This window comes from Nicotiana tomentosiformis, chromosome 2 (assembly GCF_000390325.3).
Source record: "Nicotiana tomentosiformis chromosome 2, ASM39032v3, whole genome shotgun sequence".
NCBI lineage: Eukaryota > Viridiplantae > Streptophyta > Magnoliopsida > Solanales > Solanaceae > Nicotiana > Nicotiana tomentosiformis.
Genome location: NC_090813.1, coordinates 171001386 through 171017821, shown reverse-complemented (window position 1 = coordinate 171017821; position 16436 = coordinate 171001386). Strand labels below are relative to the sequence as shown.

Below are 16436 nucleotides of genomic sequence, written 5' to 3'. Positions count from 1 at the left end.
ATTTAGAGTAGAAGTGCAAAGTAGCATGGAGCTCTAATTTCCAATCACATTTGGTAGTTCAATAGTGCCGGAGCTTCCTGGGTAGTAAAATGGTCTGTTAAGGTTAAAATGAGACTTGCGTTAAGCAAGCTTCTCAATGAATTTCGAATATCAGAAAATATAAAGCGCAGCAATACTTTAGGATGCAAATGGCCACTATTATGGCAAATCATTACCTAAAAAGTGGTGGCAAATCATTATTATGAAAATCGCATCATGTTGTTATTCCACATACCTCGTAGGAAGTACTTACCACATTTCAATAAGGACATAGAAAATGTAAACATCAGATTGAGTCTTGAAAATGGATAAGTTACAGCACTATCACAAGAAGACCATATTCCAAAAGAATTATCGAAAAACTATACATAATTAGGATATACATAGAATACCGCCTACATATTCTTCAAATTTTGCCACTATATTGACACAATTGAATGATATGGTATATCCTAAGGCAATTTAACAATTAGTTCAACTTCCCACTGCCGCCACATGAATTACAGGAGCGAGCCGCGTTGCATTTCATACAGTAGCTCCACTTTTTGGGAAGCCTGCCAAATGCATGATATGAGTTCATATACTTAGAGGCTAGAGCTCAGTGCATATGAACGAGGGGCTTAACGAAATGGAAAACATACCCTGCTGTATATCTTGTGGCTGCGTTCTTTGCCATCAGTCTTGCTCTCTCAGAATTTTCATCGGACATCCTTTTTAGCACAAATCCTTCCCCTCTGCATTCTGCACAAATTCCAGAGCCACCGCAGTCTTCACAGATTTTCGGCGGGGCCTGTCTATTGATAAGAACAACAATCAAAGGGGATAGTCTAAGAGCATAATAAGATGTGCATTTGAGCTACAAATCATTTGATTTCCCCCCTACTTAAACTTCACAATTCTGCATAGTATTTTTCTCTTTTCTGGTTAGTTTGGAGAATAACCTGCTACTGCACAAATCTTTAATCTTTGCTTCAAAGAGAGAACAAGCTGAAAATGGATAATGAAATGGCAAAATTGTTCTACTAACTGAAAGAACTGTTTCCACCGCAAATGCAAAAGTAATTCTGAATTTCTTTTTTCTGATCAGAAGCTAGGCGAAACTTGGCTTATTTTAGTTTTTATACGGATGAGATACATCAATAATCAAACCAAGAGGAGCAGAAACTAACCAACTACAGATTGGTACCTTAGGTTAACCTCACTGAATTGCAAGAAACAAATATCATTTCCTTTTTCGTTGCAGTAGAATTCTTAGCAGGATATATCTGAATACAAATTGATGCAACAGTTGACTGAAAATGCAACTCGCAAGCTTTCTGCTGGAGAAAACTTCTTTTGTTGTTGCCCTTTACCGAACAAATATGTTTCTTCTTTTCTTGAAAGACGAAAATGTTATCAAACAATGGTAGAAGAAAAAGCCATGTCTTCCTCGATATTTTTAAGGTATAAAACATATGTTCATTTTGGGATCATCCAGAAGGCAACGAGATTTTCATTGTACTCCAAGATCAGTATCAGAAAATGTCCTTAAGTGTAATTTCAGCGCTAAGATTAAATATTGATTGAGCTGCTCTAGGATATGAACAAACATTTATATCAGAAGAAATAACTCTTGTCAGCTTTCAACTCACCTCAATTGCTTCAGAAGCTTTAGTTCTCCTTACAAGAATAGTTGCTGCAGCACCCACAACTGTGGCAGCAACTGCAATAGACACTGCTGTTTCTGCAAGTGCAGAAGTTACTCTGAACACTCTGCTAGCAGATTCTTTTGACTTAGTAGAACCAAGAGGATAAATGCGTGTAGATAACGCATTGCAATCTCTAGATTTCAACGTTCCGGTTGCTTCAAAGATCAAAAATCAAGATAAGTTATAAGAAAATATATATTTGACCCTTTTTTCTTCCATTATCTTAAAGTTCTTTCCACAAATAGTTCAGAAACATCCTGGGATAATTCACAGAGAGGAATACTGAAAACTAGACAGCTAAGCATAAGCCTTTGAACACAACAGGGCAAGCCGTTAAAGTATTGAAACTGGGAAACCTGTTTGGCATTGGATACAGCAACAATTTCAATCTGCTTATGTTGGCTAATTCTTCATTATTTAGAATCTCGTACTATATAGCACTTGGTTAAACTGCATTATATCACCATTATATTCTGTACCATCCAAAGAGTTAAAATGACGAACAAGTAGCAATTTAGAAAGCTCCAGTACTTAAACTATTAAACAATCACAATAACATGCCCAAATGAACTAAGGGATATTGACAAATAGAGAAATATTTTGAAACCATCACATCATATAGCTAACAATCGTCTTACCTACTAAATTACAAAGCATAGCCATTTCGTTAAGTGAAGGATTTTGTTATGCCAATATGTCCTTTTGGCAGCTCAAGAAGAACGTCTACTCTACATAATTACTTAACATTTATGTCTTATGTTCACGATTTAACTCAAGTCCAATCATACACATATTTTTAAGTGTACATTATGTGCCTTTTTCAGTGACGTGACCCATGAAGCAGACGGGGACGTGAGGCTTGTTACACAAGTTATCCCTAAGAAAGGAAGTTCCAAATACCTAGAGTCAGTAATCTAAGGTAATGGGGAGATTGACGATGATGTCACACATCGTATTGGTTTAGTGGATGAAATGGAAGCTCGTATCTGGTGTTTTTTGTGATAAGAATGTGCCACCAAGATTTAAAGGTAAGTTCTACATCCGAATATGTTGTATCGGGCGGAATATTGGCCAGTCAAGAACTCCCATGTCCAGAAGATCCAAGTAGCGAAAATGAGGATGCTCAAATGGATGTGTGGACATACAAGGAAAGAGAAGATTAAGAATGAAGATACTCGGGACAAGGTGGGCGTGGCCTTCGTGGTGGACAAGATGCGAGAAGTGAGACTGAGCTGGTACGAGCATATGAAGAGGAGATGTATTGATGCCCCAGCGAGGTGTGAGAGGTCGGCCATGGTGAGCCTGAGGAAAGGTAGAAGTAGGCCAAAGAAGTTGTAACGTGGCCATATCTTTGGCCTTGTAACCAAAGGCCTTGTTGCCCATTTTCATTTAAGCAAGACAAGTCCCATGTGGCGATCTCTTGGCCAAGTATTTTGGCCTTTATTTTCTATAAAAGGGCAACTTCCTTCACGTTACAGATGCACCAACAAGATTGGGAATTCAATTCTTGTTTTTTCTCCTCCTCCTATATTTATTGAGAGTATTTTTTAAGAGAGTTGAGTGTTGGGAAACCCTTGTGTGAATCCCTTCTTTAGAGTGATCTTATGAGGTTATTCTCTCGGAGATATTTTGGGTTGATTAGAGTTTTATTTCATCTTGTACTCTCTTTTGTACTCTTGTTGGTATAGTGAAATTGCTCTTCGCTTGTGGACATAGGTCACACTAACCGAACCACGTTAAATCTGTCTCCTTTATATGCTTTAATTGTCGTTATTATCAACTTGCATTGTCCTTGTTATTGTCATTATAACGTTGTTTGGCTAAATTTCACACGACCCGAGTTTCCAATCCTAACACATTGGTATTAGAGCTAGATCTAACCGAGTTAATTTTAATAGCCTATATGACTCTAACAAAGACTTATATTAAGAAATTTGACCGAAATGCAAACTTCGGGATTTGGCAATTAAGGATGAAAGCTATCCTAATTCAGGATGGCTTAGACATAACACTGCAAGAAAAGAAAATGAGAAAAAGCCGGATAAAATGGACAATGAGTTTGCCGTCATAGAAGGCAAAAGTTAGTATCATTTTAAATCTCTCAAATGAGGTTTTGCGAGAAGTTGCTGTAGAAAGCCTATACATGAAAAGGATAGTTGAAAATAAGCTTTGCCTAAAGCAACAACTCTACTCTTTTCGTATAGTTAAAGATACCTCTATACTCACATATATCAACATATTTGATTCCTTTTTATGGATTTGAGTAACATAGATGCTAAAACCAAAGATGAGAATCAAGACGTGTTATTGCTTGTTTCCCAACCCCAGTCATTTAAGCATTTAAGAGATATTATGCTTTATGGAAAGGATAATATCTTTTATAAAGATATCAAATTTATTTTGAAATCAAAAGAATAGATAGATAGAGATATTACTGGAGAAACTAGTATGAACCAAGGGGAAGAGTTGTTTGTAAGAAAAGATCTAATAAGAAAGATTCAAGTGGTGGGGTTCTAAATCAAGGTCAAAGTTCAGATACGGAAATGTTGTGTGCAAATAGTCATAAGAAATGCCACATTATCTCTGAATGATTTTAGTTGAAAAACAAAGAAAAGCATACAGAGAAGAAAAATGAGCACAAGAATACTGACACTGCCGAAGCAAGTGTAGTTGTTGATTAGACTGAGAGAACTATACTTTTAGTAACTAATAATAGTTTCAAATCTAACAATGAGTAGATTTTGAATTCAGGTTGTTCTTATCATATGTGTCCCAATTGGGATTTGTTTACAACATATGAATCTGTTGAAGGTGGAGTTGTCATGATGAGCAACAATGATGGGTGCAACGTTATTGGTAAAGGTACAGTCCGAATCAAAATGCACGATAGTGTGGTGAGAACTCTCAACAATGTTAGATATGTTCCTGACTTGAAAAAACATCTCATCTATTTGGGCAATGTAGAATCTCTTGGGTGCAAATACACAGGTAAAGATGGAGTTCTGCAAGTTTCTCGAGGTGTTCTTGTGGTCATGAAAGCACGCAGATCTGGTACATTATACACTTTATTGGGATCCACTGTTACAGGTGTTGTAGCTTCAATATCAGATAAATCTAATTCTAACATCACTAAATTGTGGCATATGCAATTGGGGCATGTGAGAGAAAAAGGTCTATCCATCCTCAATAAAAGAGGTCTCTTGAGTGGACAAAGTACTGGGAATATAGAGTTCTACGAACACTGTGTTCAGGAAGCAGAAAAGAGTTAGCTTCAAATCTCCAACAATCCATAGAACAAAAGGTACTTTAGATTACATTCATTCAGATCTTTGGGGTCCTTCCGAGACCCTGTCAAAAAGTGGTATCAAGTATATATTAACTTTCATTGATGATTATTCAAGGAAAGTTTGGGTTTATTTCCTAAAAAATAAAAGTGATGTTTTCCTAACTTTCAAACAATGAAAAGTTTTGATTGAGAAGCAAACAGGAAAACAAGTTAAGCGACTTAGAATAGATAATGGCTAGTAATTCCGTAATGATGAGTTCAATGAATTTTGCAATGAAAGAATTGCTCGACACCGCACTGTGAGGATGACACCTCAGCAAAATGGTATAGCAAAAAGAATGAACAGAACTCTTTTGGAAAGAGCTCGTTGCATGATTTTAAATGTCGGGTTGACAAATGCCTTTTGGGCAGAGGTTATTTCCACAACTTGTTATATTGTTAACCGTGCTCATTCTGCACCGTTGAATTTTAAGAATCTAGAGGAAATGTTCTCGGGTACTCCTGCTAATTATTCTGATTTAAAGATATTTGGTTGCCCTACATATATGCATGTAAATGATGAAAAATTAGAGCCAAGGGCTAAGAAGTGTATTTTCCTTGAGTATGCATCTGAGGTGAAAAGATACAGATTATGGTATCCTGCTTCCATTGCACCAAAATTTATAATTAGCAGAGATGTAACTTTTGATAAATCTTCTATGTTACATTCTAGAAAAGAGTCTCCTAGTTCTTGTAATACAGATAAAAGAAAGAGCACACAGAAGCAGGTGGAGGTTGAGATTGACATTCCTTCTTATTAAAGGATAATATTTGTTATCCTTCAATTTAGGAGTTTATTATTACCTTCCTATTTTCAAGTTTTAGGATTTGTTAGTTTCCTGTATTCTAGTGTATTCTGTTGTGCAAAATCTTATCACATCAGTTAGTTACATTTTTTTATGTATTTTAGTTTGATTGCTCTATATAAAGAGCATGTTGGTTCATGAATAAAATCATCTTTTCCTCTGGTGCATTACAAAACTTTATATGGTATCAAGAACATTTTTCTCCACAGAGAGTTCTAAGGTTCTTGTTACCCACCCAGCCAATACAAATGGCACTCTCTGTTACCAATTCCGATGCAACAAGCAACACCTCTATTGTTCAATTCAACCCGGTTACCCTTCTTCCGATCAAACATGCTGGCAGCCATAACTTCTCCCTCTGGAAGGCACAAGTGTTCATGCTCATGAGAGAACACAATCTCTATGGCCATCTAGATGGGACTATCCCTTCTCCTGTCCAGACCACCACAACAAACAACCAGACAATTGCCAATCCCGATTATGTTAATTGGTTTCGTCAGGACCAGTTAATCCAAAACACTATTTTAGCGTCAGTCGATCCAACTCTTGCTACCATTGTAGCTGCTGCAACCACCGCCAGAGCAGCATGGGATTACCTCCATATTGCTTATGCCAATAAGTGGCAAACTTGTGTATTTAACTTGCGAGATTGCCTTGCTCATCTCACCAAAGAGAGCCTTCCTGTCATGGACTATCTAAATCAAGTCTGATGTCTCTGCAATGAACTTGCGACTACAGGAGCACCTGTCACCAACACTGAACTCATTGTCAAGATTCTCATTGGGCTTGGACCAGAACATCGCGAAATCTCAGAAGCAATTAGAGCACATGACATACCTATCTCCTATGAAGAACTATTTGAAAAGCTTGTTGACCATGAGCTTTTCCTCAAACACAATGCTCTGTCTCACACCTCTACCACAATCACTGTTGTTGTTGGTCGTAAGACCAACTCTCAAATAATGACCAACACCACCAACAACAACAGGCGTCAAAACAACAGGCAGCAGAATCGTTCACAGCAATGGCGCAATCGTCCTACCAATCAGCAAGAGAACAATTTAGTTTCCACTTATGTAACCGCATTGGACACTCTGCTCGAGTTTGCCGCTCTCAATTATCCAATATCCTTGGCTCCCCTTTCATTGCCAACAACTTAATTTCAGTTTCTCAATTTTGTCACGACAATAAAACATCCATTGAATTCTTTCTATTCTCTTATCTTGTGAATGATCTGAGTATGGGGGCGCCGCTGGTTCAAGGGCAGAGAGTTGAGGACGACTATATGAATGGCCGCTAGACAACCCTTCTTCTCAATGGCAATGCAATTTGGTTGCGTCTTTAGATTTGTTGCATCGGCGTTTGGGGCATCCAATACCCCATAATTTAGATATACTTTTGAATAAATTTTCCGTTCCAGTTATGAAAGAGTCTCTTTCGATTTGTAATTCATGTCAATCAAATAAAAGCCATAGATAATCTTTTTCTACAAGATCTTTGCAGAGTCAAACCCCGCTACAAATTATTTACCGTGATTTGTGCGGACCTTCACAGTTTAGTCTATTGATAGAAAAAGATATTATGTTTTGTTCGCCGATCAATATTCAAAATACATGTCGCTCCGTACAATACAATCCAAAAACGAGATTTTAGATGTTTTCATAACACTACATCCATTGCTCGAACGTTGGTTTCAAACAAAAATATTATCTTTTTATACTAACAGAGGTGGTGAATTTCAAAGCTTAACTTCATATTTAAAATTACAAGGCATCGAACAATTAATTTTCCCACCTTATACTCTACAAAGAGTTGCTCTGGTAGAACGACGACATCGCCATATTGTCGAGGCTGCCAAAACTCTAATGCACCAAGCTTCCTTACCAGCCATATTTTGGAGTTTTGCATGTTATCGAGCTAATTTTCTCATTAACAGAATGATAACTCCAAATTTAAAAGACAAGTGTCCGTATGAGATTTTATTTCAAGAGTTGCCAAATTATGACAACGTCAAAATTTTTGGTTGCTCATGTTAAGCGTGGCTAAAAGCATATTCACAAAACAAGCTTGATTCAAAATTAAAGCCTTGTGTTTAATTGAGATTTTCAAATAAATATTATTGCCATCAATGCTTTGACCCAACCACCTCCAAAATTTATCTTTCGAGAGATGTTAATATCTTTTGGAAATAATTATCCTTTTGCCAATATTTTCTCTAATTACAGAAATTAAAATATGAAAATTTTTTGGGATGACGTATCTCCACCGGAAGGCCAAACAGATATCCTAATAGATTCACATTGTTTGGAACTACCTCCGCTGTTGTCTACACGTGCACAAAAGTCTTGCTCCGTTCCTTCTCCAGCAGCATCGTGGACCTCCGGTAATTCTCTACCTTATCCCAATAATGCAACAAACACCTCTGATTCTTCCTCCCCGACTAAATCAATCTATCTCCTCATGCAACAAAAAGTAACCACCCATTACCCAAACCTATAGCCGTCGGACCTCTAAGGCTACCACATCTGTCCCAGCCCCTCAACCACAGTCGCCCATAGAATCTCAGCCGCACACGTTCATGCTCCTCCATTACAATCAAAACCATCCACCGTTTCTCACCCATGGTTACCCAATAAAAAACAAATAGCCTGAATCCCAAGACTTTTCTTGCCAAAACCAATATCTCACCACCAATTTCCTGCCCCTACCGTCAAGCACAACTATACCACCAATAGCAAGAAGCGAGAAAGCAGAATATGATGCTTAAGTCAAAAACCAGGCATGGGATTTGGTTCCTAGTGATCCCTCTCGGAATGTTGTGGACAGTAAGTGGTTGTTTAAAATTACACTTAAACCTGATGACAATATTGATAGGTATAAGGCTCGCCTAGTAGCCAAAGGTTTCATGCAAAGGCTTAGTTTGGATTATCATTTTACATTCAGCCCCGTTTTCAAGCCTATAACAGTCTTTTTGGTCCTTGCAATTGCTGCCCAACGCTCATGGCATATTCATCATTTGGATGTTATAAATGCCTTCTTACAAGGCAGACTTGCAGAAGAAGAAGCGTACCTGAGAAACCTCCTGGTTTCGAGTCCTCTGAACATTCAACATATGTTTGCAAGCTAAATAAAAAAAGCAATATACGGACTTAAGCAGGCTCCTAGGGCGTGGTACACCGTACACTGAGCTCATTAACTATTTGACAAGTATTGGGTTATCCAATTTTGGTTCATCTTTGTATATCCTTCATACTTTTCAGGTTACTGTTTACATTCTCATATATGTTGATGACATAATTATTACGGGAAACGTTGAGAGAAGTGTCAGGTCCATCATTGGGTCTCTTTCTCAATGATTCTCTCCAAGAGATCTTGGGCTCTTGCATTATCTTTTGGGTGTTGAGGTAACATCAACACCATCTACCATATATTTGTCTCAACACAATTATGTCATGGATCTTTTGGATAAATTGCATATGGCTAATTGTAAAGGTGTCCCAACACCGATGACATCAACCTATTCCTCCGTTGATTCTGAAGCCGATTCTGCTACTTTACAGAAGAATCATTGGTAAGCTTCACTACCTATCCTTCACTAGGTCTGACGTCGAGTTTGATGTTTGCAAGTTGTCTCCGTTTATGCATAATCCAAAAGTATCTCACTGGAAAAGCATCAGACGTTTGCTACGCTACTTGAACCACACCAGCACAATAGGAGTTAAGTTAAGTCGACAACCAACAGAGCATTTACTTGCTTATTCTGACTGATTGGGCTGGAAATCCACAAGACAGAACATGAACAACAGGTTATGTTGTCTACCTTGGAATTCACCAATCTCTTGGTCTTCCAAAAAGCAAGGTCTTTCTCACGCTTATCTATGGAAGCTGAGTACCGAGCTGTTGTTGCTACTGTTTCTGAAGTTAATTGGCTCATGAATTTGCTCCATGAGCTTCATTTTCCATTGTCCGCTCCACCAACAGTACTTAGTGACAACGTTAGCACCACCTACATTTGTGCTACTCCAACTTTTCACAGTAAGATAAAGCATGTAACTTTTAATTTCCATTTTGTTCATGAGCTAGTTCAACAAAAAATACTTGATGTTCGTCAACTTCACTCTACTATCAAGTTGCTAACATTCTCACCAAGCCTCTTCCACGTACAACGTTTCTGTGCAATTTTCACAAGTTGGGGCTTGTTCTAGTCATCCCCAACTTGCGGGGGCGTATTAAAGGATAATATTTGTTATATTTCAGTTGAGAAATTTGTTATTAGCTTCCTATTTACTAGTTTTAAGATTTGTTAGTTTCCTGTATTCTAGTATATTCTGTTGCACAAAATCTTATCATATTAGTTAGCTCCATTTTATTACTTGAGTTCTTTCTCCTTATCCTTCTTTATTTCCTGCTAATTATCTGCTAATGTCTACTAATTTAACTTATCCGGAACGTCCACTGATGCAAACATGTGTTTTAGTTTGTATATGCTCTATATAAATAGCAGGTTGGTTCATGAATAAAATCATCTTTTCCTCTGGTGCATTACAAAACTTTATACTTCTGAGCCAAGCTCAACTTTGGAGCAAAATACAGTTGAAACTCCTAAAGTTGAGTCAGAAGCTGAAATTCCTAAAATTGAGACTCCTGAAGTCGAACCAGAAGATGAAGAGTATTCCATGGCCAAACATAGACCAAGATGAGAAAGTAAGCAATCATCATGGTTTGGAGATTATGTTGCATTTGCTTTATCGGTTGCACAGGAAACTGAAGAAATTAGAGAACCGTCAAAATATTTAGAAGCAGTTTCTGGGTGCTGATTCAGCCGATTGCAATGAATGAAAAAATTGAGTCTCTCAACAAAAATGGTGCCTGGTCTCTTGTGAAGCCGCCATCAGGAAAGAAAAAGAAATGTTGGTTGCAAATGGGTATTCAAGAAAACGAAAAGCATTTTAGGCGTTGAAGATACAAGGTATAAGGCACGAATAGTTGCAAAGGCCTATAATCAGGTACAAGGAATTGTTTTTAATGATATTTTCCCATTTGTTGTTAAGCACAGCTCCATTGGTATCTTGCTTGCTTTAGTTGTCATGTATAATTTGGAATTAAAACAGCTTGATGTTAAGACAACTATCATACATGGCGAACTTGAGGAACAAATATACATGCATCAACCCCCGAAGGATTTGAAATTGAAGGAAAAGAAGAACATGTTTGCTTGTTGAAAAAATCCTTATACGAATTAAAACAGTCCCCAAGACAATGGTATAACAAATTTGATTCCTTTATGTTGGGTCATGGTTATTTGAGGAGCATGTATGATAGTTGTGTTTACTTCCGGAAGTTAAATGATGGTTCATTTATTTATTTGTTGTTATATGTTGATGACATGCTCATTGCTGCTAAGGATTTGACAGAAATTCACAATTTGAAAAGTCAGCTGAAAAGTGATTTTGAGATGAAATATTTGGGAGTAGCTAAGAAAATCCTAGGCATGAAGATCAAAAGAAATCGAGGAGCCAACAGGCTATTCCTGACTCAGAAGTACTTGGAAAAGGTCTTGGAGAGGTTTGGCATAAAAGATGTTAAACCAGTGAGTACCCTCTTGCTACTCATTTTAAGTTATCAGCTGCTCAGTCACCGCAGTTAAGAGGAATAAGAGAGGTATATAGCACAAGTACCATTTTCCAGTGTAGTCGGCAGTATTATGCATGCAATGGTGTGTATACATCTAGATATTTCACAAGCAGTGAGTGTAGTAAGTCGATATATGGCTTGCCCTAATAAAACACATTGGCAGGATATCAAATGGATTCTCAGATACTTGCAAGGTACTTCAAACACATGTTTGGAGTTCAGGAGAAATACTAACACTTTGGTTGGTTTTGTAGGCTCAGATTATGCAGGTGATCTTGGGAAAAGAAGATCACTAGCAGGCTACGTATTTTGCATTGGTGGTTGCTCTATCAGTTAGAAAGACCGAGGTGATCAAAGAAACTTTATGGTTAAAGAATCTATTTGCTGAACTAAGTTTACACCAAGGTGGTATTATCATTTTTTGTGATAGTCAAAATGCGATTCACTTGACTAAATATCAGATGTATCATGAGAGGACGAAGCATATTGATATCAAGTATTATTTCATCTAAGAAACCATTGTTGAAGGAAAAGTCTCTATTTAAAAGATCAATACTAGAGACAATCCTGTTGATATGTTCACGAAACCTCTTCCAGTTAGCAAGTAAATTTGATTGGCATTTATGAAAAATGATTTGGCTCATTAAAGTGGAACAAATTTACTATATCAACCAAAATATTGCTATTTGTAATGTGGCCATATCTTTGACCTTGTAACCAAAGGCCTTGTTGGCCCATTCTCATTCAAGCAAGACAAGTCTCACGTGGCTATCTCTTGGGCCTTGGCCAAATATTTTGGCCTTGATTTTTTATAAAAGGGTAGCTCCCTTCATGTTATAGATGCACCAACAAGATTGAGGATTCAATTCGTTTTTTCTTCTCCCCCTCTTTTATTTGTAGAAAGTATTTTTGTAAGAGAGTTGAGTGTTGGAAAATACTTGTGTGAATCTCATCTTTGGAGTGATCTTGTGAGGTTATTCTCTCAAGGATATTTTGGGTTGATTAGAGTTTTATCTTTAATATTATACTCTTTTTTGTAATCTTGTTGGTATAGTGAAATTGCACCTCTCCGCTTTTGGACGTAGGTCATACTGACCGAACCACATTAAATTTGTGTCTCCTTTATATGCTTTAATTGTTGTTATTATCAACTTGCATTGTCTTTGGTATTATTATTATAGCGTTGTTTGGCTAAATTTTGCACTACCCGAGTTTCCACCCTAATAGAAATATTAGGAAGAGGTGATTAGGGATGACATGGCGCAACTTCAACTTATCGAGGACATGACCCTTGATAGGAGGGTGTAGAAGCGAGAACTAAGGAAGAAGGTTAGTAGGTAGCCGAGCATATCTCTTTCCCATACCAATAATATTAGTATTATTTTCGTATTTTCTTATTCTTAGATTTCTATTACTATATGTTGTTTCTTTCACTTCGGTTATCTTATCATCTTATCTTGTTGTTGATACTGCTTGTTGTTACTGTTTCTTTTTCTTCTGTCCCTGAGTCGAGAATCTATTCGAAACAGTTTCTCTACCTTCACAAGATAGCGGTAAGATCTATGCAAACACTACCCTCTCTATACCTTACTTGTGGGATTACACTGGGTTTGTTGTTGTTATTGTTTTTGTACTATATGCCTCTTAATTTAATACAAGATATTTTAGTACTGAAGCATAAGTAGTAATCAGGGATGCAGTGCACAACCCACTGAAGAGGCCATTTGCATGAGCATAATGAAGATGTGAACTTAATGTTGTAAAATCATTCATCAAAAGCTAAACATGTATTTGAAATCATCTAACTACTCTGGAAACTTCAAGCAGGAAACTGCAACAACAACAACAACCCAGTATAATCCCACTAGTGAGGTTTGGGGAGGGTAGTGTGTACGCAGACCTTACCCCTACCCTGGGGTAGAGAGGCTGTTTCCGATAGACTCTCGGCTCCCTCCCTCCAAGAACTCCCCACCTTGCTCTTGGGGTGACTCGAATTCACAACCTCTTGGTTGGAAGTGGAGGCAGGAAACTGCAAATAACAGGTAAATCCTTCCACAAAAGAAAGAGAACATAAAAAGGTGGAAACACTACAAGGGGCACACATCCACCCAAGAACATCCATGAGTATGAACTTTTGCTGAGGGCAAGTTAATTAGCCAGGGGAAACCTCAACCAGTTTTAGCTCTAAAAACTTTTTCTTTCTTTACTGTACGTGTTTTTTATTTTTTTAAATTCCCGGTTTTTTTAATGTCAGTTCTGGGACAATAGCTTTGTCCCCATCCATTTGTTGAAGACTAACACGTCCATTATTTCACTGAACAATAACATTTGAGTTGAAAATTTGCCCCCATCAACATACAACACCAGCCTCATCAATTACTGTTAGTGAACACTGTTTCTGATAATTTTCTTAGTTTCTCCCTGCATCTCAACAACTCTGAATACCAAGTAAACATAAAAATCCAATGACCTTCAACCCTTAGCACCAGAACCTATGTGAATTGTACTTGCTTCAATTACTCAAAACTTATCAATAACCCCAGACACTCAAAAACCAGACTGAAATTTAGCTTTATCTTCTTATCTAAACGGTAAGTTCATTATCAACCATACATAACATTAAATGCAATTGAATTTGATATGAACAAAATCTAATTAAATCGCCCGTGGTGTCCTTTAATATCCACAATCACTTTGCAATTGTTCACACAACATTTCAACTTCATCAACTACTTTTTGTTACAATTTCATCTATGGTACAGACTAAAACTACTACTGCGCCTCAATCCAAAATAGCTAGTTGGGGTCGTATATGAATACTCACAATGCAATTCGTACTATATGGAGCCCTTTCACTATAGTACTCACTTTACTCTGCAGTGGGAACTAATAAATGCGAACTAAATGCAATAGCGCTATTGATTTCTAACCAATGGATAGAAGTGATAACAATGTTAGCATTACAGGTGGCAAACAGAAACAAATTAAACATCAAGAACGAAGACAAACTCACTGGTAAGTGAAGCATAACGGGATAAATAAGAATTGTGGTATGTAATCTTACTTGTTATAAATGGCGAGAAGTGTAGAGAGATGAGCTCCATCTTATGGTTAAAATGACGATTCTCAAAGGGGGGATATTTCTCTGAACTGATATACTTCCTAAACTGCCGAAGATGCCCTCAGCCCCTTCTTTTCGCTAAAGTTGCCCTCAGCCTTTTGCTTTAGGATACCTTAAAAAAAAAACCTATAAATTTAGCACCGTTATAAAATAAAAGCAATTTAGTAAAACATGAACAAGACATGTTGTTATGAAATAAAAGCAATTTAGTAAAACATAAACAAGAAATAGAGATAGAGAGAAGGAAGAGATTTTCTTCTTCAATTGTGTGTATTTTCTTATCTATTACAAGGCCTTTATATAGGCATGAAAAGTGAAGAAAAATATGTCATTGAATATGTCATTAAGCATAGAAATATGTCATTGAATATGTCATTAAGCATTTGATAAGATCATGGAGGAAGAGTAGACATCCATCATAATTTGATTTTTCTTATAATACTCCCCCTTGGATGTCCATAGATAATGTGCCTCGTTAAAACTTTATTAGGAAAAAACCCTATGGGAAAAAAATTCTAGTGAAGGAAAAAGAGTACACATATTTAGAAATACGCCCTTTGGTTGCCTCGTTAAAAACTTTGCAAGGAAAACCCAGTGGGACAAAACCTTATAAGGGAAAAAGAGTACAACGCGTATTAACTCCCCCTCATGAGAGCATCAATTCACATCCTTGAGCCTTCGCATCCCAATCTTTTACACTAGTTTCTTGAAGGTTGACGTCGGTAGAGATTTGGTGAACATATCAGCCATATTATCACTTGAACGGATCTGTTGCACATTGATATCACCATTCTTTTGAAGATCATGTGTGAAAAATAACTTTGGTAAAATTTGCTTTGTCCTATCCCCTTTATGAATCCTCCCTTCAATTGGGCTATGCATGCTGCATTGTCTTAATACAAAATTGTGGGTAGTTTGTCACACTTCAAACCCATATTTGTCTCGAATAAGATATATTATAGACCTCAACCATACACATTCTCGACTTGCTTCATGAATAGCAATTATCTCAGCATGATTAAATGAAGTAGCCACGATTGATTGCTTAGTCGATCGTCAAGATATGGCAGTGTCTCCATATGTAAACACATAACATGTTTGAGATCGAGCCTTGTGTGGGTCATATAAATACCCAGCATCGGCATAACCAACAAGATCGGAACTGAAATCATTGTCATAAAATAATCCCATATCGGTAGTCCCTTTTATATACCGCAATATGTATTTGATTCCATTTCAATGTCTCCTTATAGGAGCAGAGCTATATCTTGTTAAGACATTAACTGAAAAAGTTATGTCAGACCTTGTAATGTTAGAAAGATACATTAGTGCACCAATTGTACCAAGATATGGTACTTCGGGACCAAGAAGCTCTTTATTATTTTTATGATGTCGGAATGGATGTACTTTATCCATATATAATCGCTTTAAAATCATTTTAGTATATGCTGGTTGATGGACAAAAATTTCATCTTTCATATACTCAATTTATAGACCAAGACAAAATTTTGTCTTTCCAAGATCTTTCATTTCAAATTCTTTCTTTAAATAGTCTACTGCTTTAGGAAGCTCCCTATGAGTTCCAATGATATTTAAATCATCAACATATACGGTGATTATAATAAATTTTGATTCAGATCTTTTTATAAAGACACAAGGACAAATTGAATCATTCTTATACCCTTCTTTCAACAGGTACTCACTCAGGCGATTATACCACATGCGCCCTGATTGTTTCAACCCGTATAAGGATTTTTGAAGCTTTATTTAATAAATTTCTTGGAAACCTTAATATGCTTCAGAACAATTTAAATCCTCAATGA

At 37.0% G+C, this 16436-nt stretch overlaps 1 protein-coding gene across 1 annotated transcript; it reads right to left on the bottom strand.

Moving 5' to 3' along the window:
• Nucleotides 1-310: 310 nt before the first annotated feature.
• On the bottom strand, nt 311-14713 carry LOC104112323 (uncharacterized). The gene is made up of 4 exons (XM_009622203.4): nt 14557-14713; nt 1671-1882; nt 681-829; nt 311-593 (listed from the first exon to the last, which is right to left on the bottom strand). Exons 1-4 carry the CDS (start codon nt 14594-14596, stop codon nt 509-511), a joined length of 486 nt encoding a protein of 161 aa, XP_009620498.1. The 5' UTR covers nt 14597-14713; the 3' UTR covers nt 311-508.
• Between the last annotated feature and the right edge of the window lie 1723 nt (nt 14714-16436).